The following is a 27,524-nucleotide window of genomic DNA, read 5'->3' as shown; positions in this document are numbered from 1 at the left end:
CGTTGATCGACGCATCAAATACAATAAATACGATCGAATAATTCTCAAATATAAACTTTTTATTATTAGAATATTTTGTATTGAAAATTGTCGACGGGGTGGTAATTGGAAATTGGGGAAAGGTAGATTGAAAAAGGAAAGCAGGAGCACAATTGAATGTAACCGAAAGAAATGTAAGATGGTTAAACGGGGCTAACACGAGGTTTTTCTCTTGGCGTCGCGACGCAGGAAAGCGACGGTGGTTGCGATGGTAGCGACGCCGAGATGATCGGTAATGGGAGACGAGGAGGAGGAGGAACGGAAAGGGATCGCGATATGGAGGAGGATGAGGACGAAGGAAGGGAGGAAAGGAGCTCAGAGGGTGGAGGTGGTGGAGGTTTCGGTGGTTGGAGGTCCCACCTGCTCGGTGGGCTAACGCAACGTGTGAAATCCTGGTACTGGGGCGCCAGGCCCCTCGTAAGTTTTCTATCAAGACGAAACCACAACACACAGATATCTACCAAGCACAAAATACTTCTACTTCTTTTCGATTCCTTTTTGTTCTTCCTCTTTTCGATTGTTTTTCTTTTGTTTTCTCGAAAAGGAAATGAATTCGTGATTAATTGTGAAAAGATTCATGATTTAACAGCGTTCAGTGAATGACACTTTCAGGAATGAGAAAAATTCGAAAATCTCGATGTTTCTAAGGAGAAAAAAATCTTGCCAGAGAAAACGCGGCGGACCGGTTGACAAGTGCCTCGAACGAACATTACAGTTTACGACAAACAGCATAGAAACTTTCGACAAACTTTTGCGAGACACGTGGAGGCTTAAAAGTTTCGATCCTCCTTGGGAGGACACATTCACCCAGGCAAAAAATCAAACTTTTTCCAACCAAAACTTATTTCCGCGAGATATATCAGAAAACGTTGCAAGTGAAATTTCAGAGAAAAGAAAAATAAATAAAAATATTGAAATATCTAATCAGGCAATTGTCTAAAGAAAAATTGTCGAAAATTTGAATCGAATCATCCCGTTTGGCATGAAACTCTCCCCAATTACAAAACCTCTCCATTTTTTTTTCTTATCTTTAATTTGATCTTTCTTCTTTATCTGTCTCTGTATCACCAAGATCAATCTCCTGTTCTGCTCTTAGAGATTAGCGAACTGTTAGTACGAAATAGCGTTAGGTGTGTACGTGTTTCTTTGTTTAAATTCTTTTCTTTTTTTATTTTTCCTTAGATGTCTTGCACATGCTATCTTCGATTTTTCTCCTTAACTTATTATTCAACGCACGACTATTGTAATAACACCGTGTCCGTGTAATTGTGAACGCATCGAGGCGTACACAATCACGCGTACACGTACGAGCATTCTATTATATTTATCAGAGTGTATTTTATTACATAGATGTCTTGTTGGCATGCACGATCACTTTACTCACATCAGAAAAAAAAAAAAAATAGAAAATATACAGGACGATTGTGGTAGATTGAAAAGGAAGAGAACAATAGATCCGTTCATCGTCTAGATCAGTCGTGTAGAAACTATCATTAGAGATTAGAGACGTAACGAATTCGATTCCCCATGATCATAGACTGAGAGCCGCCCTTGGATGCCCTGGAGCTCCGGGGCCTAGATACTTGCCCTGAATACAAACCTCAGGACAGTCGGTAATAGTAATATTAGTAGAGGAAGTTGTTTCTCTAATTCCAAAATTTTTTCTTTCTTTCTGTTTCATATTTTCTGTTGATAGATCGCTTGTTTATTTTCGATTAGCATCGATAACGTTTTGTCAAATTTGTATAAAAGGAATGGGCATTGGAATTATCTGTATTTATCTTGTCCTGATGCTCGTTCCTGATGTAGAGTGACACGATAGAATCTATCAGATAGTGGTAGAAGGAGTAGGAACTTCGTAGGAAGAAAGTCTCAATCGGTAATGGGGCGCAATCGAGGACTGTAAATCAGTAGAGAAAGTGTAGACAGAAGTTTTCACCAAACCAGGAAATTCGATGGGAGGGGTAATGGAAAATCTGGGATGGTACAGTAGTTTGATAATTTTTCAAAAGATCTTTCATTTGTGACATGTTATTAATCAACGCCTCGACTGCCCACGAATTTACTTTAATTTAGAATATAAGTGATCCATAGATCACTAGCCAGGCAATAGGCTGAAGGTTTCAAGTTCACTTTCGAGCGTCCAACGTTACCTGATCACATATGACTAGTCTCCTTCCTTTTCTTTATCGAGTTTCCTCTTTATGTATAGCGGAATTTTCTTTGATTCGTCTGGCTAGGAAGAGAAATTCCCAGGGCGAGGTATCCGCGAAACACTTTCACCGTGTTCGCGACTCGCGTTTCACTGCGAGATGAGTCGATTCGTGAATTCGCTCGTTTCCCCTTACTGGCTACCGGAACAACCCATAGAAATTTTTCGCGACACTCCATAAACACTTCGAAATTCTGACGATTTAAAAAAATTCAATAAACCATTTGGAAATTTGACAAAAGAGACCATCGGAATAGACGTCGCGATCATTGTTCCATTATTTCACACACGATCAGTGAAATTTCGAATTTCACCAATTAGGAAGTTTGATAAGGTTTCTGATATTCGTTCGTAATAATTAACACGACAGACACTGCCACTGCCACTACCACTACCACTACCACCACCACCACCACCACCACTCTGTTCGAGCACCACCAACACCCAACTGCTACCAGCCTATCAGCAAGCATGACTTAATTTTTTACTATTATACTCTTGTGATACCTATATCGATATGTATTTAAATCGTCATTCAAAGTTTCTACACGATGTCATGTACGATTGCATATAGGTACCGGGAGAGGGATGTGCACCGTTGTGGAGAAGTGAAGCCCGGTAGGCGGGCAAGTTGGCCGTTCAATGAAAAATCACTGACAAACTGGACCGTGTCGGGAATGCCGAAGATCCTGATCAACCTTCTTATAATTTGAAATTCTTGCAAAATCCCAAGTATTAACGCAATCGCTTTCTAATGAAATTACTGTTTGGAACAAAGAGATATCCTTCTGAACGGCATCGGGCTTTAGGAATAATTAAGAAAGAATGTACCAACAGTCCAAGCTAAGGATTTGCTCTAATTACTTGTTCACACTTATGACAGCAGATGCCATTCAGAAGTAGAGCCGAGTAAAAGCATTTTCTTTTGCGAGGAACAATGAAACTTTATATGAGTAAGCAACTTTACAGACTACCAGGACTCTCTTCGACTACAGCGTGCACAGAAACTCGTCAGCATCAGCCTCCTTTAGCTCTTGTGTGCTGTCGTCGCGCGTGCACGAGATGACTGACCAGTTACGTGACAGCAATCCATCCCTCGAGTAAAATGAAAAAGAATTAGTAAAAATATCTTCAAATTTTCCGATAAAAATAAAAGCTTGATCGACGAAGATTGCTGCCACGATGCTACAAGGTCGATCGAAAGTCGGATACCTAACATCTTCCGATAAAACATAGTTGTGCCCGTTTCAGGAACTCGCGCACAAGCTCTCGCGAAGCTTCGACATGCAGGAAGCTCAGCTGCTCGAGGAGGGTGGTTCCGGTGGCGGGTCCGCCGGAACCGCGGGTGCTGGCGGACCGCCTCGAAGACATCACAGCGCCCAAAGGTTAGCGCGAAGCGAAATGTCTGAAAGAAGGGAAGAAGACGGCGCCCTGGTGGTGCCGGATCATCAAGGGAACCTGAGGATCACCGTGAAGAAGACCAAGTCGATTCTGGGTATCGCCATCGAGGGTGGTGCCAACACTAAACATCCACTGCCCAGGATTATCAATATACACGTGAGTGAACTAGTTAACCAGTTTTCTCTTTATCATCATATTTAAACATCGCTCGTTAATAATACTGCCGCGTAACACGAGAGATGTCGATAAATATTGTAGAAAGGATGTTGGTAGACGAGAAGACGATGATTACACTCGTTATGTCCACAGGATAATGGAGCAGCTTACGAGGCTGGTGGTCTGGAGGTGGGTCAGTTGATTCTAGAAGTCGATGGTCATAAAGTCGAAGGTAATTTCGTATCATAATTATTGCACGAACTTTCCGTGCAGTCAATTAAAGAGTAGTTCGCGAAGGATGCCTTATCGATCGTTGTTAGGAAACATGGTACAAAACTTCGTTGTCGCTTTAATTTAAGTTGAATCACTGTCTGCCTTTCTCGTTATAGTCGACGCAATATTCATTTCTTACTAAGAAATATTTCTCTTGGTTTTTCAGGGCTTCATCATCAGGAGGTAGCAAGGCTGATCGCCGAATCGTTCGCGAGACGCGATCGCAACGAGATCGAGTTCCTGGTGGTCGAGGCGAAGAAGAGCAACCTGGAGCCGAAGCCCACGGCGTTGATTTTCCTGGAAGCGTAGCAGGAATCTCCCACCTCCGAGCCGGAACCACCGTAGCCCAGAATGACCAGAGCTCGACCCTTGACACACTGGGAATATCATCGACGTTGAACCGAACAGATTCGAGACAGAGAATTAAAAAGAGTTTGTTCTCGATTTGACGGTCGAGCTCTGTAGTCAGGTGCTAATTCGAACCTGGCCTTGGTGGTGGGAACTATCAAGAAAACTAATATACGAAATAAAACGCTGCAACGAACAAGAAGCTGGATTAAACATTTATCGTCCTCCGTTGCTGAAGAGTCTGTGGGCTAACTGAGACGGTATCGACGGCTTCTAAAATTCATCCTCAAGCTTGAACGATGTAAAAGAAAAGAAAAAAATGCAACGAGGAAGAGATGATTCGAGGAGGATCGGAAAGACGTTGTTGAGGAAAGACACTTTCAGTGTGACGATGAAAAGTAAGTTGACTGTGCCAAACTATTAGGGATTGTTTCGTGTACACTAATTACGATATGTACTCTTAAGAGGTTCAGAGACTCTGTTACCGAAAGAAGAATACAGGTGGGTGCAATTTTCGGATCATCAGTGACGATGAAACTATTTGTTTTTCTTTCGTGAATACAGGAACGCGAACACTGCTCGAAGACCCACGCGAACACTTGTAACAAATGATTAAGATTCGAGCATGGCCCATGGTGGGTCGCGTGGACATTCCGTGAGACACGGAGATTCACTGTTGACTAATGCGTTATCGGCGATCCTGGCTGGCGACGTCGATCAGGATTTTCGTTGATCCACTTCTTTGGCCGGTCGTTTAATGGCATGATCGTGACGTAGGTAGTTCCGATGATTGGCCGAGGGATGCGGGTACTCTTTGTGTATCGAATATCTTGTTTTTCTAGATTCTTGTACGGTTTAATCTAGTTTCTTGCGTTTAGTCGATTAATTGTACCTGGTCGCAGTAAAACTTCAACTGCCACGTCATCCACTTAATTTGTAGGCGAAAGAAATCGCGAATCGAAGGTTTAAAATAATAATTGTATCGTACAACTAGACGAGGTCCCGTTCTAAATAGTAATTAAAGTGTGTCATTAGATGTTTAATCTTTATCATAAAAGGTGTCGATATTTAAATATACAAAGTGACAGAGTTAATCTCATTCAGGAACGATACTTCCTGTAATCAGCTAATTAAATAAAAAAAAAAAGCATCTATTTTTCCACGCAGCTTCGTTCATCGAGATACGTCGATAGCTGATAAATAAAATAATAAAAATAAAAAAAATATCAAGGAAATCGACGAAAGTCCTGACCGACCAGAGGCCTGCGATTAATATAGACTTATTACGGGAATTGTTGAGGCTTAACAAAGTATATTATGTATACACACACATATATTATATATGATAATATTATCGACTACCGTAGTGGAATTGCAAACTTGTACCTACCTAATCGGACTCTCTCGAGCTTTACTCGTCAGGACGCGAGAACATGTGGCAAGAGTTCAATAAATAATAGGCGAATATTTTTGACGATGTTATTGAACGTATGTAGCTATTGATCGATCGAGTATCGAGCCTCGAGGAATCGCGGATGATTGCTCGAAGAGATTGTTTGGAATTATTGTTAAAGAGAGATCGGTGGCCGATCGAAGATGACGGATTTGAAATAAGAAATCTCAGCTTTGGGAATTTAGTCAATCGGAAGATATAGGTCCTTAATGAACGCTACGTTAGATCAACTCAAATCTAATCAAACATAATCAAACTTGCTGGTATTTTGAGAGATGCGATTGAATCGACGAGACGAGGACCCGTAACGTATAGTCTGTAACCAAAAATCAGCCAAATCTAATCCAGACTTGATCGAAAATTATCCAGGATCGTTTGAAAAAGATTTCTATTTTGAAAAAAAAAAAAAAAACGAATTTCATCGGTGTGCCACGTTTTCGAATAAACATGTTAACCAGGACCCATTCAGTTAAATGTGCCAAAGCAAATAACCAGCAAACACAAGAGAAATGAAATAGAAGAAACGATAGAAGAACACGGTAAACGTGTATTGTTGCTGATGCAAAAACCTTGCACAAATTTTAAACTGTTAAGAACATTAATGAACCGAGTAAAGAATGAAAATGGAGAAAACAATAGATGCTTTCTACGCGAAAAATAAAACGTACCTCGTACTAGTGTCTCTTCCTGTGTTTTCAAAGCGACCTTTTCTAAAAACCATTCACGTTTGTTCGTCGTTCCAGAAACGGACTAGAAGTAAAATAAAAAATAAAAAATAAAAAAAATGAAAAAAAAAAACAAACAAAACAAAAGGAAACTTGAACTCTGAAAAACTGGGACGCGAAAGCAGATGATATTTTTGTAAAACCATTACAGCAGCAATTCGAAGATCTCAGCCCACATATCCGACAATGCCTTTTGCAGCTTTAAACAGGAAGCGATGAAAAAATTCGAGGAGAAAGAGAAACCATTTCCGATCGATCGTGAAAATTCCATCGCGTGAAAATTTCATTTGATTTTCATTCCATGTACCCTAAAAGCTGATAATCTTTCTGCTCGAGGGGTTATGCAAAACAGGAAAGCGGCAAAAACAGGTTCTACCATTTTTTTTTTTTTTCTCATTAGAAACCGTGACCGTAACGTTGCTTAATTACGCGTTTGAACCGCTGCTTTCAATTTCCACGCGACTGCTTGGTAAACGCGGATTGATTTCGTTTCATCGAGAAAAGACAACAAAAATTGATCAAAGCCCTTGGCAAAGAGCATATACGAACGATAAAATCTGCCGAAACATGTGCCTTCTTCTTTCACACGGGAATATGTTAAAAGTAAAAAGTGTTTTCATTGTCTTAGCGCGATGTTTCTTTCACGATCGTTGAACTTTCGAAGGAAATTGTTCCGCTAGAAGGAAGTTTCGAATGCTTTAAGACCGTCAGTGCCAATAAATTGCTTAACAAGAGAACAAAAATAAAAGCACCGATCAAAAATCATCTGTTTCTCCTCGATAATATATAATCCATCGACGCGTGTCTGGTAACGCGGAAATCAATTTTGAATTAATCGAAGGTTGAAGAACGCGAGGTCGGGGCTCGATTTCTAGCCAAGATTAATCGGAAAAATCATTCGACAAATTTTCAAAGTTTCATTTTCGACGAATAATACTTGAGTGATTGTAAGTTTCAAATTTGAAACAAGATCCATATGCTCCGATGATGATGTCTCTCCCTCGAACAGACGCATTTTGTGTAAATTCGATCAGTTGTCAATCGATTACACTTGAAAGGGAAACCAATCAGTCGCGATAGATCGTAGATAAACTTTGAACTAGAGAACATATTAGAAGCGACAGACACGTGTACACTTAGCTACAATTCTGGCTTCCTTTGATAGAAAAATGATTTATAACGAACAAAGCGATGTATTAATTTATCTTGAATGAAAGATACGACGTTTATTCATCATTGAAAATATAGAAATGTTTGATCTACAGAAAATTAAGGAACAAGGGACCTTAGCTCTTAAAAAACATGACAAAACGAGCCAAATGTTAAGACATTCCTTTCTCTACATTTCCATATAACCAAAGGAAGCCTAAATTGCAGAAAGCGTGCTAGGAGAGCCGACATTAGTCGGTGTCTAAAGTAGCGTAGCTGCCGCTGAAGAAACCGGACATCGTGTGTTTCAAAAGTCACAGTCGCTCGCGACGGAGACAGATTAACTTAGCAAAATGATTTATTTTTTCAAAGAGAGAGAGAGAGAGAGATAAGGAGAAAAAGAGCCAACAGACACACAGATTCGTACTATTGAAACCTGTTCAGCTTTCGCACGTTCACCATCGGCAAACTAGCTTTATCTCTCGTGGGTGCAACGTGCATCGATATCGATCTTTGGCTGCGAATCCGAAAGAAAGGTGGACGTTAAGAGACTTCCTCTAATCGAGAAATCACTCGGTACGGTGGGGCAAGATTACGAGTCTGTAAAATGGGATTCGAGTCTATTTCAGTGTCTACGATGACGTTAGACTGAAATTTTCAAACGTTCCGAATGGAAACGTGAATAGAGCCTAAATTAAAATTTCATCGATTGGCTAACAGGAAGAGAAGGAAATATTAATAAAAATTATTTAGGTCTCGATCTGCTTTAATTTCAAATGAAATAGGTAATCGTAGAGTTATCGTTTGATTATGGCCTCGTAATCGTAAAAAGGAACGTTCGAAGGAAGAAAAGATTCGCGAGACGAGGATCGTCGAAGCGTAACGTAAAATCAATTCGAAGACGAGAGGCGCTAATCGAATTGTTAAGCAAGGCGTAACTGTACTCGTAACGTTTCAAAAGAACACTCTGTACATAAGCAACATGCTCGTTCATACGCATTTCATAGGTCGTCCTTTTTGCAGTCGATTTCGTATACACCTTAGTGACACACACATACACACAAACACATATACAGAAAATGAAAAAAACGTTCCAAAGAATGAAAACGACGAAGCTCGTCTTGTTAATTAACGACCACGTCGATTAATACGATCATCGTCGTGGAACGAAGATGAAGAGATGGCACGGATGAAATTGTTACACGAAATACATGTACTTACCTACACGGGTGAACGGAGCGGAACACGTGTAGGGTGTGAAGGAAGTTCACGATTTCAATCGGTTCTTTATATGATTTAACGCAAAATTATATTCAAGTACATTGAACAATCCTTTAATTGAACAACTTTTTTATTGATAAAAAGATTAACCTTTGACAGAACAGCAATTTATTTTCAATTTATTTCTTTAAGTTAATCATTTAAAAAAGAGTGTTGACTTACTTTACACCATGTATATACATATACACCTTAATACGCATAAATCATATGTATAAAAAGAAAATTAAGAAACAAAGAAAATCCATCATTTCTCGCGATCGTATTATTTAATTATTGTCAAATCGCAGACGCTTTGATTGTATGTTCGATTGTTGCTGTTCGTTATTGTTATCGTAATCATGATCGATCACCGATGGAAACAGTGAAGGGTTAATTATTATTATTGCAGTTGCAATTCTATTTTCCCGTATCGTTTACCACGATTATAGTTATTACAAATTACGACGGTTATTATTATTCATCATCGTTCACTGCGACAACGGCGATTATTATCGTAATTGAATAAAACGTTCACCACGAGAAATATGAATCCCCGTGTGTAATTTTACGTCCTCCGTTTTTTTGCAATTATAAACGTTAGATTACCATAACCTGGGACTATGCTATCATTACTTTTATGTATTTTTATTTTCAATTTACGCAGACTTGGGGAATTGTACCGTCAACGTGATTGAGCAGTAGAAATTAATGAAACAGAAAATTGCATTTTTTCGGAAAATAAATAGTTTTTTGGTGTTATTAGAAAATCTAGAGCCTTCTATAATTACGATATAATTCAAAAAATGGTCTCACGCTTTGCTATAAATGAGGAAATTGATATTTTAAAAATAGTGCATTTTATGGACAGTAAAATGACCGTCCATCTAGCGGTAGAGTGGTGGAACTAAATTTGGACTCTATATAAGCGCTTCGCACTAAAGAGCGTCAGTCTGTCTTCGGACACCAAAGAAAGAGGAGGTATACTTATTCTTCGACCATTGCGCCATCTATACAAAAGCAGCTCAAACTACTCAACAGCTTACCAAGCGCTGCCTGTTGGTAAGCAGCGGAAGCTACTTACCATACGGAAGTCGGTAAATTGTCGAGTAGTTTGAGCTATTTTTAAAGAGATGGCGCTAGGATCGAATTATAAAAGTAAGTAGTAGACATTAATTTATGGTGGACATAAAAATCGTTATAATTAATTAATTACTGGCAAGATCTTTACAAAACCTATACTGGAAAATAGCCATGGGTATATAGATTCAAAATCAATGACGGGAGTATGAATTATTTGTCAGAAGAGTTATTAATGATTTTATAAAATTCGCGACGGTAACGAATGACGATAATATAATAAAAATTAGCGTTGATTTATAAAATTATAAAATTTGATATATGATTTCAGATCATTCTTTAAAAAAAAACGGATAGACAAAAGAAGAACAGGATTGTAAAAAGAAGATAAGTAGATCTTTATTACATTTTTCTAGATACATTAGAAATAAAGCGAATGATACTTTTTATTTTATATCGTTGATTAGAAGCGTATATCAAAGCACCTTATTTCCATCGGCAACGATTCCAAAGACAAACGTAAGCCAGTACATGAAAAATAAGATAAATTACTGCCATTAGCACCATGTCCATCCAAAAGTGATCCTCATCAAAGTCATAACGTTGCAAAACTTGCAATCCTTCGGTGATACACGGCAATTCCGGATCGATTGTTTCACAAGCTGCAAACATGAAAAAAGGAACGATCAACTAATTAACTAATTACACTCTGCCTCTTATTAACGACATTTACATATATTGTGTACGTCGTTCCATTGAAGAATGCTAAGCGCTTCACTAGAATGTAGTAACCAAGAAATATATTTCACCCATCCGATGTACACTGGCAGTGATCTGTAATATAAAAAATATATTAATAATCTTGTTACTCTGTTTACATATGGATCACAATGAATAAGATTAAAAGTACCCAAGCTTAACGAAGGGACCCATAGTGATCATAAGTACGTAATCAAAAGGTACCAAGTACGCCATCGCCAATGGTACGTTTTCAAACACCGTCGAGAAGAAACATCCTAAAAGAACGATTCCTTGAATACATAATTGAATAATTGAAAATTAAAATGGAAATGAAACGTTTACCACAGGCGGTAGACACGTTGATCGTCAGCAGGAGAACCAACAACGACAATCCAAATGCTTCGACCGTTTCTCGCAAACCAGCCAGCCAATATATTATCGTTGCGAATAACAGCGGCTCTACGATCAATCCGGGTATCTGCAATCCGACTAATGAAAGGAACCGATAGAAACCATTTACAACTAATTACAGAAATCTACTTGCCAAAGAAAGCAGACGAGCGACGTAGTACAGATGAACCGGGTACATTCCATCCCGGTATTCTCTTCGAAGAAGCGGCAATTCTTGCGGTATCAAAGCTAACGTGGCGTACATCGGGAAAAACGCATTCTCTGATACCAAAATAAAAATCACCCCCTGGGTTGCCTGGATTCCAAGCTGATCGAAATTCACCGAGCCCACGAAGCAGAGGCCAGCGATCGTCGCGACGCTCTATTCAATTCAAGCGTCTTTACTTCATTTCCATTCGATCTCCTCGTCTTCTTTTCTGTTTTCCTTCTAGAAAGCATCGAGTCCGCCTACCTTCGGTACCCCAGTCATTCGCTTACCACTTTCTGAAGTATCCTGACGATTTGTACCGATGGATCTCTCAACACTTGCAGGAAATCTCGATAAACCAACCAATAAAGTCGCGTGCAGTATCGCGATCCTTTCCTCCTATACAAATATCAGGGAATAGAAAAGATTCATGAAATTCAATGAAGGAATAAATTGAAATTTCTTAAGATACTTACGCGACATCTTTAGCGTTGAAAGGTAATTCCTTGCTAGGCTAAAATATAGATAAGGAAACGTGACAAATAGAAAAATAGAGGAGGAAGAATTATATGATCGCGTACATGGAAAGAATTCACCGATTCGATCTCCCTTCGAAAAATATAATCGATTTCGTTGGAAGCCTCGCTGGTTAAAAACAAATTGCACAATTTCCGCGTGGTCGTTTGACCATCTTCGTGTTTGGAACCGGAAGACACGACTGCTATCAGGAAATCGGCAGGATTGTAATTGCGGGGACACTCGTAGCCTTGACTGTAAAGCGAACGAATGAATTATCGAACTGCGATTGAACTTTTAATTAGTACCTTGCGAAAAATTTGATCGCTTGATCGATTTGTCCAGCGAACACCACTCGTCCATCGCCGATCAAGATTATCCGGTTGAAGGAACCGAATATGGCGGAGCTTGGTTGGTGTATCGTGCAGAGTACCGTTCGTCCTTTAGCCGCGAAACTCTTCAGCTGGGTAATTAAACAGTTTGCTGAATGGGAATCCAGTCCAGTGGTTGGCTCGTCCAAGAACAAGATTTTTGGATCCGTTAACAGCTGAAAAGGTCCGGCAAGATTTGACGCTTAACAAAGCAGAAACAAAGGAAAATGAAGTAAAATTTGAACTAAATGAAAAAATAAAGAAGAAGAAGAAGATGAGACACGAAATGCATGGATGTATCGTACTTCCGTAGCAAAGGCCAACCTCTTCCTTTCTCCGCCAGATAACAATTTATCGTCGATGCCATTACCGATTCGCACATCTCTTCTACTAGTTAACCCGACATCGTTCACCAATCGATCAATAGTTCCTCGAATATCCTGTACTCCTGTCTTTCCATCAAGCTTCATTCGAGCCTACAACCACGGAATAAAGATGAGAAGAAGTACCGGCAGAACCGGAGGCTGAGATTTCTTCGCCTTTTCCTAAATCCTGTACCATAAACCAAAGATGTTCGATCACGGTCATCGTTTCCACGAACATGTCCTCTTGATGCATGTATCCGCTGTTCTGCATCATGTACGAAGAATCGACCGGGATCCCGTTCGCTCTTATATCACCGCGTACCAAAAGTTCAGCTGTGAAGAAAGGAAGATAATCGAAAAATGGAATCAACTATCCAGAAAATGAAGAATACGTATATGAATGAATATACTTACTGCCGGTGCGAAAAGCCAACGCCGCCATCAACGAACTTTTGCCAGCTCCGCTAAATTGAAGAAAAGGTGCGAGGGTAATTAAGCGCATTGTTGCAATCACAGCAAGCTTACCTTGAACCAATTATCGCTGTCACATCGCCAGCTCTTGCCATACCGCGCACTGAAATCGAGGATCGATCGGAAGATTACTAAATTTTCAATCTTACGATGAGAATTTTCGATAAATCAAATCACACACCGTTGTCGATCAATTGTTTGCACACGCTTCTTCGTCCGCGATCCATCGCGAACACGGACACATCCCTCCAAGACAGAGTCACGTTGTCGATCGTTTCTCTTCTCCTACGATTCTCCTCGTTATTAGACCAATCGTCGCTTTCTTTCGAAGCGTACATTGTTATTTTGAAAAATGATCGGGAGAAGCGGTACGATCGTTTCGCAAACGAGATTCTTACTGACAATGAATACCGTCCCCGATGCTTCTCACCACCCAGTCGCTCGACTCACCGCCGTCGCCGCCGCTACCGCGTGTCTCCTGTTTCTTTCCCTTTATTCCTTTCAGCGAGCAGAGCCTTGAAAATCATACGTCTTAGATACAAAGATCGTTCCTCTAGTTCTCGCGCGATCAATGACCCTGCTCGATTTTGGATCATCCGACCGCGTCAATGATCACCGCTCGTGAACAACGAGAGGAATAGAAAATGTAAGAGCATCTTGACTTTCTCGCAAAATGTATATACTGTTATTTTAAAAACAGACGCGAATTGTCTCGACTAACTTGACCACTATTGAACCGCTACTGGTTGAAAAATGAAAGACGAGGCGACACGAAGCCGCTGGATTAGACGTTATTACCGTAATCGAAGACGGAAACCCTATATGTATATGCCTGCTGCAAGGTTTTACGTCATACAAATTTCTCGTCCCGACCACTGATATATCTTTTACTTCGTTCAATTATTTTTTCATAATCCTCCCGGATGCCAGTTCCCCGAAGGGATACTTTCTAAAGTAACTTTTACAAGTTCGAAAAGATTCGAATCGTTGCTAATCCTTTTTCTTCTCATTGATTTTCTACCCGGCAAGAGTAACGCGCTCGCACGGTGTAAATGACAACCGGTTTGTCAATGATATCGAAGAGCCTAAGGGTGGTCAACGATTGTCAAGCGTGTTAGTACATGGGTGCGCGTAAAGGAAATACCGAGAATTTTAAGCAGGCTGCCTCCTCCTCTTCTTTCCAATTTTTTCATCCTTTCCTTTTTTCTTCTTACCCTAGTTTGCGGTGAACGCGTGTACCACTGGGAACGAGAAAGCAAACGAGAGCTGAACGCACCCCGTTTTTTCTGCAGCCAGAATTACATCGAAACTAATCAGGAATAGGGAATAACTGGAGGAAAAGTAATAAATGATATACGAAACGCTCGTTTTTTAAAACACCGTTTAATTGAGTTATTGTGTATAGATGGTAGAAATAACAATGAATACATACTTTCGATAAAGTAAGTACAACGAGTATAGAAATAAGGGAAATGCGTTTGATCGAGGACGCTGCTTGTGCGAAATCTTCTCTTGCCGAAGACACAGCAGCTCCTTCATCGCTATTTAGAGTTCCTCCGGGTCCTCCAGAACAGAGCGAGGAAGGCCAGGAAACGAAACGCGACGATCAGGAAGAAGAGGCAAACGATGTCCGCGTAGAAATGTTCCTGAAAACAATAACATTAATGAAAAGAAACTAAGAACGTATCCCATTGAATTTCAATAAACGAACCTCTTTAAAATTGTACATTTGCAACACCATCCGTCCAGTTTTCGGGCAGGTCGCGTTGCTTCTCGTACACGCTATGGATTCCACCTCGGACCACTGGTTGATAAGCAGAGCTTCGTTACCGTAGCGAAACCAAGACAGATAGGAGAACCATTCGAAATAGAACGGAACGGATCTGTGACACAGACACACACATGTTCCGTATAAAATGCACTTGTACACTCGGATATCTTTACCTCGAACGTTTGTTCTTACGCTGTGTTCAGAAAAAATCCACCGAACAATAGAAACGGTATTATCACTGGAGGACCAACGGACAGCGCCATGGATAAATTATTGCTGATGCAGGATATCAGGTAGCCTGAAAGTATTCATCGAAAGTGTAACACGATAAAAGAAACGTTGTATCAACAAGGTAGTCGAGGTAGGTCTAACTTACCAAAAGAAGTAGAAACGTTAGCAACCAGAGCGACGATACCAACAGCAACGAAGAAGTGATCAACCCCTGGATACAGTCCGATCATAGGGTAGGCGACCATGGTGAACAGCAGTGGCACAGCTACGAAGATGGGCGCTTCCGCGAGTGTCTTACACAAGAAGTACACGTCGGTACGGTACATACCGTTTCGATGCTCGCGTAGAAATATCGGCAATTCCGCGCAGAAAACCTGATGATCAAAAATCAAATGTACTAATTGTATTTTCTATTTCAGGTCCCGTTTGAAGAATCCTTACGTTGATCACGGCGAAGACGTTCTGAAAGGTCATGTTGGTGAGGAATATAAATAGAGCACCGTTGATGTTCATTACACCGTCCTGATCGAGCTGCTGGTTGAAATAAACGATTCCGATCAACAGCGACACCATCTACAACAGAAGAACGATATTTATAAAAAGGTAAAAGAACAGTATATAGATAGGAGAGTTCAGCGACGACACATACGACAGTCTGCAGGAGACGAACTTTAACGAGGATCGGTTCCTTGATCACCGACAGCCAGGACCGCCATAGAACCGCGCGAAATTGTTCGCACCAGCTTGCTTTGTACGGCGAACGAGATTCCGGGTGCTTGGAGTTTCGGAGGGAATCCTCGAATTCCCCGTTCACCACTTCCGCTTCGAGCGCGATTTTAATACCGTGATCGCTCTTCCGGAAGGCGTCGCACACGGTGTTTATGGCGTGGCGACACGACGCTTCCTGACCCGGCACAACCGCTAACAGTTGAATGAAATAATCCGCCGGGTTGTAATTACTTGGGCAAGCGGCGCCGAGCCTGGGAACGTAAGGTTAATCAATATTCAAAGGATTAATTAAAATTTTCAAATAGAAAATTTTTACTTACGACTCGAAGAAAGTGCAAGCTTGCGACGCTGTGCCCATAAAGGCTACCTTTCCCTCGGCCATCAGCAGGATTTTATCGAACAGGGCGAACAATTCCGAGGAGGGTTGATGCAACGTAGCGACGATCGTCTTGCCGCGTGCTGCGAGTGGTCGATATTAGGTAATATAATAACTATATATATCAATGTATTTGAAAAACTCTCCTCTATCTTTTAAGACCAATACGCGATATTACCTCAAAAGTTCCTCTGATATATAAACCGTTCACTTACCAGCTAATGCCTTCAACACAGAGACCACTTGGTGCGCCATAAAAGAATCGAGACCCGAGGTCGGTTCGTCGCAGAACATCAACGGTGGATCGGTAAGAACTTCCGACGCGAAGGATAATCTTTTCATCTCGCCTCCGGAGAGGCCCTTGATGCGTCCCGGTTGTCCGATCACGGTGTTTCTACATTTCGTTAAAGCGAGCTGATGGAAACGAAAATATGTTATAGAACAGTTTAATTAGTATTGCGAGGGGATCGCAATATTAGTAACGCTTAAGTACCTCGTTGATCACTTGATTCACCCTATCGATTCGTTGTTCCATGGGGATTTTTCGATCCATCCGTACCATGGCCTGAAACAGAAGATGCTCCTTCACGGTTAGAGTGCCGACGAACAGGTCGTCCTGTTGCACGTATGCGGTTCTCGATGTCAGTATCGTGGAGGACACCCTCTTTCCGTTCGCGGCCATCACACCGGACACGGTCACCCCGCGACCCGAACGGAACGTTAGAGCGTTCAGTAAAGTCGTTTTACCGGCACCAGAGGAGCCCATAATCACCAATAATTCACCGGGATAAGCTACACCACACACTGTAACAAAATTTCAATTCAAAAATTCGTTCGACTTTCAATATCGTCGAATCTCCATCAAATCTGTTACCATCTTTTAACAGATGCCTTTGCTCGATCGGTCTCTTCCTCTTGAACAAAGCATCCCACATTTTCTCGTTCCTCCTCGCAACGTACACGTTCAAATCGCTCCAAGTATACGTAATCGATTCGTTTTCCGAACGGCTCGGTATCGTCGCCGACGTTAACGGGGTTACCGTTCCGCTCGAACCACGCAAGATGGGCTTCAAATTGAACGACGTCGAACTCGTTCCTTCCTACGATAATGAATAATTAAAAGAAAAAAAATGAAATGCAATATTTCTCTGCGACGTATATTGTCCGCGTTTTTTTAATTACATAATTATTAATTGTCACTTTCTATATAATTCATCGTTTCACCGAGTGTTCAGGTACACCCACTATACACTCGTTACGTATATAAAATTTTCAACGAACAAATAAGCAAGAAGAAAATTTTACATCATTCTTTGACATATGTACATTGCTTACCAACGAGATCGCGTTGTACGAGACGGATTGTAGTTTATTATTCCCATAGGGAGTCGACACTTTGGAGGGAATCAAGGGTTCCGTTTCCTCCGTGGTCATTTTGCTTTCAGTTTACCGACCAAAGGGTCGATCGGCGTTTACAGTTTTCCTCGCGAAGCACCCTTATCGTGAAACATCGACAGCTTCGACGAGATGTTTCTCTTCCTTTTTTGCGTGTCACTTTCGCATATCGTTTGATTATCCCTCTATCGAATTCTACCACCGACGCGCACAACTTACGATTCTTCGCGTTAACGCGACAAAACGCAATCACCTTCCCGCATAAAGATACTTTTCTTTTTTTCGACGTAAGGTAAGAACGCGTTTACAGTCGTTGTTTAACGAAAGGAATGATGTTTTCTACCGATCGCGGTCGCTCGATTTCTTCGGATCTGCCGGGTTGTAAAAGAAACTCAACGTATGAACAATCGGCGTCGAAAACAACGCTTTTCGTAAAGGTACGATGATTCGATCCGTGCAACTCGGTACATATCGTGGTAGAGAAGCTTAACGATTAGGTGCTAGCCGCAAAAGCAAGTACACAACATTCTCGGATTGCCGTTTCTCTCCTCTCTCTCCTCTCTCGTCTCTCCTCTCCCACCTGTAGTCGTCTGTCACCCATCTCTGTTTGTCGTTCCTCCGCGTCGTGTCAACTTATGTAACGCGACTCCGCTGATCCGCGGACTTACCGGCGACCGGCGGCCAATAACGAAGTAAGAGAATCCACACGACGGCCTTGTTCACGTTCGCAATTACACTCGTGATAATCATCTTCTGTCGCATCCCCATCTTCGTTCTTTCTACCTGTAATTCGTTTATAACTCGTTGCAAATATTTCCCCGGGTTACCTCCGTCTTCCCTGTCTCGTTTAGCTGAAAAATGGTAACGATACATTGTGGCGATTGATATACAGGAGTTTTAATGAATACACACAGATGAAGAATAACTTCGTTTATTGTTATCGATACAACGGTACTTGGGAGGAGGGTTTTGAAATTTCCAAGATTCATCTCGTTGCTTTGTCCGATTCATCAAACAAACGATCCCATCTAGCCTCGTATGGAAAAATGATACAACTGCTGCTCGAATGACACAGTCACGATACTGCGACATTAATTTGATACGGTGTAAACAGGTGTGTCACGAAGCGTTACTTTCGACGTTTACTCCTTTTGAAAATCCCCTGTTTCTTTAAATATCGGCCGATGATATGTACTGTATACGTATTTCGCTTCCATTTTCCGTCCGCCTGATCAAAGGGACAAAGAGAATTCGGGAAAATTTGGTTTATCTACAAAAGAATCGAACGCACGGGCGCGTGCAAACACACCCGCGCAGGACGAGGAGATCGGAGAGAAAAATAAAAAGGGAAGAATTACGTGTACCCATGTATGGATGCGCTGGTACCATATGCAGCAACGAGAAAGGCAACTGACGGTGAATAACGATAAATCACCTTCACAGATCACTCTTTCTCTTTCGTCTCCTCTCGCTTCTTTTTTATCAAACATTCTATCTTGAACGTTTGAACGTTAACGTGATACGAGGAGGCTTGTTCGTTAATAAGCGTATCGACGACTCCTCGATTCTTCTTTGATCTTGTTTCGTTCGCTTTATTCAGTTCCTCTGTCGCGTCCTTTTCATGCTCGATTCGTGTATTCTCTATTCGATCGTATTCATTCATGTCGTTTTATTGTTCTTCGACATATTATGCGAGGCCCAGTTCAACGAAGTTTTCCACGAATTACATAGAGCCTCGTCGAATTTACTCCTAAAATGCTTTTGCGCTTCGCTCTCGGACATCTCGAGTACCTGATAGAATCAGAAAATAAATTGATCAGTCGAGAGACAATGAAGTAAAAATATTGCGATAGAAATATTAGCATACCAAGGTGTCCCTTAAATAGTTGAGATCTTTCTCCGAGGATAATTCAGGCAATCCCGTCGATATCATCATTGCGAATAAAGACAATATTAAACCACCGTGCTGGCGTAAGACGAGAAATGCTTGCTCGCAATAATTCTGAAACCGTTGAAATTCAACAGCTTGCCCCTTTTTCGTTTGACCCTTGTTTATCACATGTACAAAGTCGTTAGTCAACACGAACGGCACGCGTTCACGCCTGAACCCAAATTTCTCCTTAAAATGGCCAAGTATGTGACCAAAATCAACGTGAAAGAGTTGACCAGTTTTCTTCACCATTATATTGTCCGAATGCCTATCCGCAATCCCGAGCACGTACGTAGCCACGCAATAACCCGCGCAACTTAACGTGAATTCCTCGATAGCTCTATTCAACGCTCCCTCGGAATGATTATGATCTTTCAGCCAAGCGAGCAAAGAACCTCGTCTATGAAGATTAACCAGTAGAAAGGAAATGATGAAAACAGAGAGATAAACTTTTCGTCGTATTATAAGATGCTGCAATTTTTTTTCCCCCTTCTTTTTTTTTTTACTTTCCCTAAATTTGTTTTGCTTAACTTTTGTTTTCTTTGAACGTACCTAAAGGCGGCTGTCGCCGAGAACGTGCCTTTTTCTTTCTGAATATTCGCGATCGTTTCCGCGTTTAGTACCACTTCGATCATACCAACTCGATTCTCCGTCGATATACAACCGTAAGGATTCATCCGCAGGTCCAGACCCTCTCTCTTCCATAGTTTATCCATGATTCGTAACATTTGCAACGTGAGCATGTCTTGTCGCAAATCGTCCCCGTGTTTGAGTATCAAGTAAATATCGTCACCGAACGGATCGGTATTTTCGAAAACGAGCCAAAGCGGTCGCATTTTACTATCCATTACTCTACATTTCTCGATTCTGTAAACGAAAAAACGGTACACGTGATATTTAATCGACAGAGTTTTCTGTGAAATCTTATTCAAACCTGTACAACTCACTTGATACGTTTCCATCGAAAACTAGGATCCAACGGATTCAGTACGTTCGAGAGCGCTTCTTGGCAGTGAGGCTCTTGAATAAATTCTAGAAAACCTAGCAATGCGGCTTTCCGATCTTTCCGTTGTTTGATCTGTTCGGAAGCGCACTTCAATTTACCCAAGCATTCCATTTGTTTAAACAACGATCGCATGTGTTGCTGGCTTCCCCTACAGTAGGCTTCTAATATCAAGCCGAACCGAACGGACACGGCGCCCACTTGCATCTCTGATCTAATGGAACAGAAATTATTATACCAACTAAAGATGGAAAGATTGCAAAACGGCGTTGTTACTCGTTAACTTGTTGCCACTCGATATACTGAAAAAAAGCTACCAGCCGAAATTAAAGAAACAAAGTAAGAATACCTAATACACGATATGTCCTCCGCGTTCTACAAACCTAAGATGCCAGAACAGAAAATGACCGATTCTTCGATTGTTGAGCGCGCGTCTGAGAAGAAACTCCGTTAGCTCGCAGGATAAGTAATTCTCGTGTTTCAATGCTTGGGCCAGTTGCAATAAATACAGGCTCAAATCTTCGTCGCTAACGTCCATCAAACAACGGACGGCAAAACTTCGAACGTTTTGATCGGCGTAAGCGTAGTCCAATAATTCAAGCGCCTTTTCGACCGGTAATTTCGGCCACTGCTGTACAAGCGCTGTAGCTTCTGCTACTTCCCTGTACACATCCAGAATCAGTATGAAAATAATCGTTGGGTAGATATGTTAAACATTCAGATTCCTCACCTATGATCATTCCATTCCACGCAATGTAACAGCTTAGCCAAAAGCGTAGGAATTTCTAGAAGGCAGTGATGTCTCAACGTCCACATTGTTTTACGTTCTTGCTCGTGAAGCTCGTGCAACGGATCTCTGTCTGCCAACGATCTCAGTAACTCCAATTGTTGGAGCTGTTTACCAACGTCCGATTCTTGATCAGGTTCTTCCTGAATCGAACGTTCGGCAGACGATTCCCGTAATTTTCTCGCGTACTCCACCATCTTCTCCGGTGTCGGATAAAGAACGGACTTCTCCTTTCCGTAACTGAAGGTATATCAAAGAAATATCTCAGGTCAAGATACGAGCCATTTGGGTGGAGGTTAACTTACTTTGGAAACGTTAACATCAGAGCAGCAGCTCTATCGATGTGAGGATTCGACACGACCGTTCCAAGGGGATGAAGAAGATCGTCGTTTTGCATGTCTTCCGCGTACGTCCACGTGTAAAGAGTCATCGCTCCTGTTTTAAACTGGGACTTAAAATCATATATGGTCGTGTTAGCCCAACACAACGGATTTATAAAAAACTCTTGTTTAGTATCCCTAACTAATCTACGACTTTTCAGTCCTTTTGCAGTCTTGCTAATTTCGTATAGAACAAAGCACAGCCTAGCCATTCGCGGTATGTCCCGCACTTTAATGTCAAACCTTAGCGTTTCTTCCCACTCGCAGCTACCATCGGCGTTCACGACGGTTTCTTTAGTCTTCTGACTTTCGCACAGAGATTTACCACCGTGAAAAAGGCCAGCTTGGAGACCAATCTATAAAAGAGACAATAACAAAGAAAGGTAATTTGAACGATTTAAAATAAATAAGCAAGACAAACTTTTTAACTGTCTTTATACCTCCACGGTGCGATGAGCGGCATCGCAATTCAGCCGCGATATTGCATTAACTGTGAAAACGAACGGTTCTTCGATTTTCCAAGCCGATATATGTTTACCCTTTTTCCGAAGGGTTAACGTTGAAAACGAAGGCCTTGTACGTTGCAATGCATCCGCTTCTGCATTTTCTACAGTGTTCTCTTGATCAACAGAGACGCTATCTCTGCTTAATGTGACCAACGTAGGAGTAATGTCTTTCGCTAGACAATCTTGTATATAACTGAACTGTATCAAAGGATAATCTCCTATTAAATATTCTTCTTGTCCGCAAACCTTTAAGGTAAAATCATTCGGATGCCCCCTAGACATCAAGGTGTTGGCTCGTTTGTTTAAAATTGTTACCAATAATTGATACGGCGTTGTGGTGTGTGATGTTTGAAACGTGAAGGCCGTCTGAAAATAAAACAATTTCACATTTTTTGTTACATTCGAACATATTATTTCTTCTTCTTTTAAATCATTCTTGCAAAACAAGTATACAATTCTTAGGAGGAATTTATTTCTAAAGATTAAAAAATTTTAATTTATAGCGCTTTTCGTCTTTAGCACTCATTCTACCCTCTTTTTTTGGAGGGGGGGGATGACATTGGGGACAAAGAGAAAATAAGAGAGGAAGAGAAAGGAAAGAAAAGGTAGCACAGGAGCAAGAATAAAATACAAGGGAGGGGGAAATACTAACAAAGATGTCTAACAGTTCGTGCATACATACGACACAGTTCATCGAGTAACGGTCGAAATCGTATCGATCTTCGGATCATTATTTATATTTTTATACAAAACAAAATTAAATCCTAAAATATGTCGACAAGTAAACTGATCGACGAAGAGACCGAAGAATATATTGAAGAAAATGCTGAAGGAATTAGTAAACGTTCCTGGACATTATTAAAAACAGAAAATGAAAAACACCGGCAAGAAGTTTACAGCTTAAGGCGAAAACTCGAATTAAATGAAACGATGCTGCGGGAGGTTCAAGAAGCGAACGAAACACTCGAACGTACTCTAGATAAACGAATTTCGGAAAAGGATAAAATCATTTTCGCAATGGAAGAAAAGTAAATTTATTTTTTTTATATACTATTAACCTTTCCTTACGCTATTCTGATTTCTTCTTTTTCTCTCCCCTTTTAGGCATCGTAATATTATAAAAGAATATGAAAACACAATTTCAAATCAAGCAACGGAAATCGACGAACTAAAACAAAAGGTTGATCAGCATTTAGAAACTGAATGTGTAACGACAGCTGCTGATGAACTTTCAAACGCATCTTTTGAAACTGCCAATACTTCTTTAAACAATCAAATCGAAGAACTTTTATTAATGCTGGAGGAAGAAAAGGAGAGGTATAAAAATGCAGAGGATACAATTGAAGAATTGAAAAGCCGGTGCAATGAACTTGAACATCACTCTAAAGTAAAAGATACATTATTAACGTTTTTGTTAAAAGTAAAATATAGAAATTCAATTTTGGTCATTTATTATGTACAGGAAATAAAGGAACAATTACATGAAAAAGCCAGGCTCTTAGAAGACATGCGTGCAGAACTTAGTTTAAGGCACGCTGAAAAAGCAGCTTTGGAATCAGATCCTATGCCCAACACGTGTAAAGGCAAGTAAAAAGAAAGCAATAATGTTCAACTGTTTCAGTCCAATTATTACACAGAATTCATAGTGTTCTTCTTTGCAGGTAATTCATTGTTTGCCGAAGTAGAAGATCGTCGGCGTAACGTAATCGACAAAATGAATACAATGCGTGAAAAGTACATAGAAATGAAACGTCTATATAAATTACAAGCTACAGAGATCAAAATGCTAAGAGCAGAACGCATTGCGGCGCTTAGAAAATGGGAAAACGATGCTGATGATATGTCAGCAATGAACGATGAATTAATTAAAAAGTTGAAAAACAGGATATCAGATCTTGAGAACAAATTGAAATTGGAAATCAAGAACAACAATACGAAAAAAGAGAATTATCCCGATGTAGCATCTTTTGAGTAAGACCAGTTTAAATTATTGAAACTTCTTCTGCATCTATTAGTGTTCCCTGCCTTTATTTTGCAATTGTAGGTATTGTCAGACTTTGATGTATGTTAAAAACCAAGAAATGGATCAACTACGAATAAAAATCGAGGATCTTTCTACGAAGATGTTGGTGCAAGAGGAAACAAAACTAAACACTATTAAACAGCTGCAATACTGGCGACATAAAGCTTTCACGTTGGAGGTTATTATTATCGTTGACGAGATTTTTACGCACGTAAAGGCTCGTCTTGAGTAATCGTTTTATATGTTTCACAGGCTCAAATTGCTGCTATACAAGCAGAATCAAAATTGGATCTTATGAATGATGAAGAATGCGCAGTTTTAAATGAATAAAATCTCACGTGTTCGACTATGATACAACGAAATGATCAGGAAATATTCCATTAAAGATTTAAACCAAATATCATCTGTAAATATCTGATTGGTTCCCGAATTGCAAAGAAATACTCTAAATTAAACCTTACGCATATTGTTATACCTGTGCTATTGTTATGTATATAGGTATTTTATCAGCAATTATTATTAGAACAATAGAAATATTTTTCATCTTACCTTGGTGTTTTCAAATTTAGTGACAAGGACGATATTGCCATCTTTTAATCGACATTCAATATTTTTTGGTACAGTGGAGGTTGGAGCTAATCTCGTGGGAAACTGATAACGTACTTTTTCCATCCAAGACTTTTTTTGCCTTGCCATTGCAACTTCATCTCCTAATACACGCATTTTCCACCTGAAGTCGTTCACCTCTGAATTTTTCAATGCCGCAAATTCATGCAAACCTTTCCCAATGAGGAGACCAATCTGTGAGTCTAGATTTCTATCACTTTTAACACCTTCACGTTCTATAACTTTCAGCACAGAACAAAATGGTTTTATGTCGCACAAACGTCTTGTTTCATCTCGTAGCTCCTCTGCTTCTGCATTAGAATTGATACATGAAAATACATAGGACGGAGCATCTTTTAATGTACCATGAAGAGGATATTTGCTAGCTTCATCCCACAAGTCCTGCGTAAAGGTTTATAATGTCATTGCTTGTTTACTGGATTATTCATTTTAGTACCAAGAAAAAAACATATCTTTGTTATGTTTCAATGAACATTACTCACCTCTTTAATTTCAGCCAAAGTAATATTACGATTTGTTTCAAATGGTATAACGACCCCATTTGGCATCAAACAGGTCAGTTCAACGACTTCTGTGGGTGACTTTGCCCAAAAATTGTAAGTATACGCGCTTGGTATATGTACCATGATGTCAGATGTTTCAAACAGTACTTAAAGAAATTCAATGAAATACGAAGAAAAATAGCTCGAATATAGTTAATTTGAGAAAGAAAAGCGAAATGTACCGTTTAAGTCGCATCGCGACCAAAGTTATCTTTCCTCTTTCGAGCAAAGTGTCTCCATCCAACTGGGTGACAAAAAATCTCATCATAAAGAAAACGGTCTCACTGTAAACGTTCCTATTTTATGAATTTTTTTCCCTTCATTTTTACATTCATACATATATGGATATGCATGCGTGTATATATACGTATATGTATATACATATACAATTTTAAATTTTATTCGAAATTTCACTCGTTTTTAAATTCAGGCAAACCAGTAAGCTCGCATGGCTACTTAGGTATTGGTGTTATCGATTCAAAACAAGAAACTGTATATTGTCGTTTACTGTTTACTTTAATACAAAGCAAAACTTTGTTTCACTCAAATTACGAATGAAATCCGCACAATTGCTTGCTTTTGTGTGCGATTACAGCCACTAGTCAGCCATTATTTCTACAAATGCATTTTGCGAACACCATCTATATACACATATGCATGTACTTACATGGTCACATGTATGAGCATTGTAAACTAAGAAATAGTCTGTTTTTCTATTGGATGATATGCCAACTGAACTGTTTCCTATAAATTTTATACTTTGTTCATAGTTTCTCAGGAATCGAGTAATAAAGTACATTTAATTTAGGGAGCAGCGTCTAGCTAATTATGCAGCAATAGTTTATACCTTGTTCGAGGAGGGAATGTTGGCTTATGAGAATGATAAGTACTTGGATTAGTTCTACAGATTCCATTATCTATGGATGCTGAAACTAATAGCTATAAAGAGTGGTTTACTATAAAATCAAAAGATATCTCAGGATTCGCTATAAAGCCTTTATTTGACAACAGTTTTAATTACAAAGTTCTAAAATTAAATATTTTTAAGAGTTCTGATCAGTAATTCGACCATTGCGCTATCTATACAAAACCAGCGGAAACTACTCAACAACTTATCGATCGATTTTTCCAAACCAGATAAAACTGAATCGATCAATAAATCGACAAGTAGCTTCAGCTCCGTTTCAATAGAGAGCACTATTGTTTTCCGCTAGCAGCGCCTGTGTGACTGCAAATTTGACTCAGTGACTACAGATGTAGAAGACTGGACATGTCTTTGTTTTCAGGAGTCATGATTTAGGGGATCCCAGACACCCCAGATGAGATTAGATCTGCATGCAGAGAGCACAGCCAGTATTATAATCGTGCCTGTTTTACCAGTCACTATTTTACCTCAACTCAAACTGATATCTGAAAAGACCCAATTTTCACTTCACTTGATTCTATTTTTTTTAAGCAGCACAAAACTGAACAATTATTATTCTAATTGTTTGACAAACTTGTATTCACTTCATGCACTTTGGTAAATAAATCATTTGAAAAAAGCAACTGAGTTATTATTTAATTTATCCAATTTCATTTCTGAGTTATTTATTTAATATTCGTAATTTCTTTTCTCTGCTATTTATTTAATTGACATAAATTCTTCTATCATTTTAGTTATTCAATATCATTTATCATTTAAACAACTGTTTAATCTGTAATAAATTACAAACCAGAATTATACAGTAATTCCTTCCCAATAAGAGAAGTTTGACCTAGAACGAGGTGTAACCTCCTCAGTCTTATAGCGACCGCCGAGGGATGCGGATCAACCTATCAAACATACGTATACATCTAATTTCTATTCGGAGTTTATTTATTATTATTATTAATTAGTACTATTTAATTACTTATTTAATTTACTTTATTTATTTTCTCCGCTTATTAACAAGCTCATCAAAGAGGAATAACATTTATGATTTTATCTCTCTTCTAAGCCTCGGCCGACCGCCCTTTTTATTTATTATTTTATCCTTCCCTATGAGCCTCGCCTCACTTTTTCCAGTTATGTATTATTTTATCCTTCC

At 39.9% G+C, this 27,524-nt stretch overlaps 5 protein-coding genes across 15 annotated transcripts in view; 2 read left to right on the top strand and 3 right to left on the bottom strand.

The window, feature by feature from the left end:
- The window catches only part of dysc (whirlin protein dyschronic), a 48,470-nt gene extending 41,776 nt beyond the window's left edge, over positions 1 to 6,694 (top strand). For 6 of the 9 annotated variants that reach the window (XM_034319543.2, XM_034319542.2, XM_034319541.2 and 3 more), the window contains 4 exons: positions 229 to 456; positions 3,503 to 3,808; positions 3,962 to 4,040; positions 4,248 to 6,694. In XM_034319543.2, the coding sequence (XP_034175434.1) occupies positions 229 to 456; positions 3,503 to 3,808; positions 3,962 to 4,040; positions 4,248 to 4,390 (756 nt within the window). In that variant the 3' untranslated portion in view covers positions 4,391 to 6,694. The remainder of the gene's footprint in view (positions 1 to 228; positions 457 to 3,502; positions 3,809 to 3,961; positions 4,041 to 4,247) is intronic. The other 3 variants (XM_076691608.1, XM_076691606.1, XR_013063264.1) reach the window with 2 other exon arrangements.
- Positions 6,695 to 10,511: 3,817 nt separating this feature from the next.
- On the bottom strand, positions 10,512 to 14,168 carry LOC117601950 (protein scarlet-like). Of its 2 annotated transcripts, XM_076691614.1 has the most exons (14): positions 13,337 to 14,167; positions 13,210 to 13,258; positions 13,099 to 13,148; positions 12,878 to 13,017; positions 12,625 to 12,795; positions 12,257 to 12,495; positions 12,014 to 12,203; positions 11,909 to 11,946; positions 11,723 to 11,831; positions 11,379 to 11,606; positions 11,177 to 11,312; positions 11,004 to 11,109; positions 10,827 to 10,927; positions 10,512 to 10,755 (listed from the first exon to the last, which is right to left on the bottom strand). In XM_076691614.1, exons 1-14 carry the CDS (start codon positions 13,491 to 13,493, stop codon positions 10,580 to 10,582), a joined length of 1,890 nt encoding a protein of 629 aa, XP_076547729.1. In that variant the 5' UTR covers positions 13,494 to 14,167; the 3' UTR covers positions 10,512 to 10,579. The 2 variants fall into 2 exon arrangements, with proteins under 2 accessions (XP_076547729.1, XP_076547730.1); XM_076691615.1 differs by lacking the exon at positions 11,909 to 11,946 and having other exon boundaries at positions 11,723 to 11,828; positions 11,973 to 12,203; positions 13,337 to 14,168.
- Positions 14,169 to 14,524: 356 nt separating this feature from the next.
- On the bottom strand, positions 14,525 to 18,167 carry LOC143306006 (protein white). 2 transcript variants are annotated; one of them, XM_076691612.1, is made up of 11 exons: positions 17,598 to 18,166; positions 17,137 to 17,362; positions 16,756 to 17,066; positions 16,478 to 16,676; positions 16,207 to 16,345; positions 15,807 to 16,137; positions 15,599 to 15,730; positions 15,303 to 15,531; positions 15,119 to 15,224; positions 14,867 to 15,038; positions 14,525 to 14,801 (listed from the first exon to the last, which is right to left on the bottom strand). In XM_076691612.1, the coding sequence occupies exons 1-11, from the start codon at positions 17,694 to 17,696 to the stop codon at positions 14,697 to 14,699; spliced, it is 2,049 nt and encodes a 682-aa protein (XP_076547727.1). In that variant the 5' UTR covers positions 17,697 to 18,166; the 3' UTR covers positions 14,525 to 14,696. The 2 variants fall into 2 exon arrangements, with proteins under 2 accessions (XP_076547727.1, XP_076547728.1); XM_076691613.1 differs by lacking the exon at positions 14,525 to 14,801 and having other exon boundaries at positions 14,899 to 15,038; positions 15,100 to 15,224; positions 17,598 to 18,167.
- Positions 18,168 to 18,371: 204 nt separating this feature from the next.
- Pi3K92E (phosphatidylinositol 3-kinase 92E) lies at positions 18,372 to 26,276 on the bottom strand. The gene is made up of 11 exons (XM_034319539.2): positions 25,396 to 26,276; positions 24,836 to 25,294; positions 22,198 to 22,629; positions 21,683 to 22,113; positions 21,321 to 21,617; positions 20,974 to 21,252; positions 20,535 to 20,804; positions 20,140 to 20,454; positions 19,525 to 19,987; positions 18,570 to 19,448; positions 18,372 to 18,508 (listed from the first exon to the last, which is right to left on the bottom strand). Exons 1-10 carry the CDS (start codon positions 25,537 to 25,539, stop codon positions 19,317 to 19,319), a joined length of 3,222 nt encoding a protein of 1,073 aa, XP_034175430.1. The 5' UTR covers positions 25,540 to 26,276; the 3' UTR covers positions 18,372 to 18,508; positions 18,570 to 19,316.
- Positions 22,849 to 24,794, top strand: Spindly (spindle apparatus coiled-coil protein 1 spindly). Its single transcript, XM_034319550.2, has 6 exons — positions 22,849 to 23,291; positions 23,368 to 23,650; positions 23,726 to 23,846; positions 23,925 to 24,234; positions 24,308 to 24,464; positions 24,539 to 24,794. The coding sequence occupies exons 1-6, from the start codon at positions 23,035 to 23,037 to the stop codon at positions 24,614 to 24,616; spliced, it is 1,206 nt and encodes a 401-aa protein (XP_034175441.2). The 5' UTR covers positions 22,849 to 23,034; the 3' UTR covers positions 24,617 to 24,794.
- Positions 26,277 to 27,524: the final 1,248 nt, after the last annotated feature.

Source organism: Osmia lignaria, chromosome 13 (assembly GCF_051020975.1).
Source record: "Osmia lignaria lignaria isolate PbOS001 chromosome 13, iyOsmLign1, whole genome shotgun sequence".
NCBI lineage: Eukaryota > Metazoa > Arthropoda > Insecta > Hymenoptera > Megachilidae > Osmia > Osmia lignaria.
This window is presented reverse-complemented; position numbering and strand designations above follow the sequence as displayed.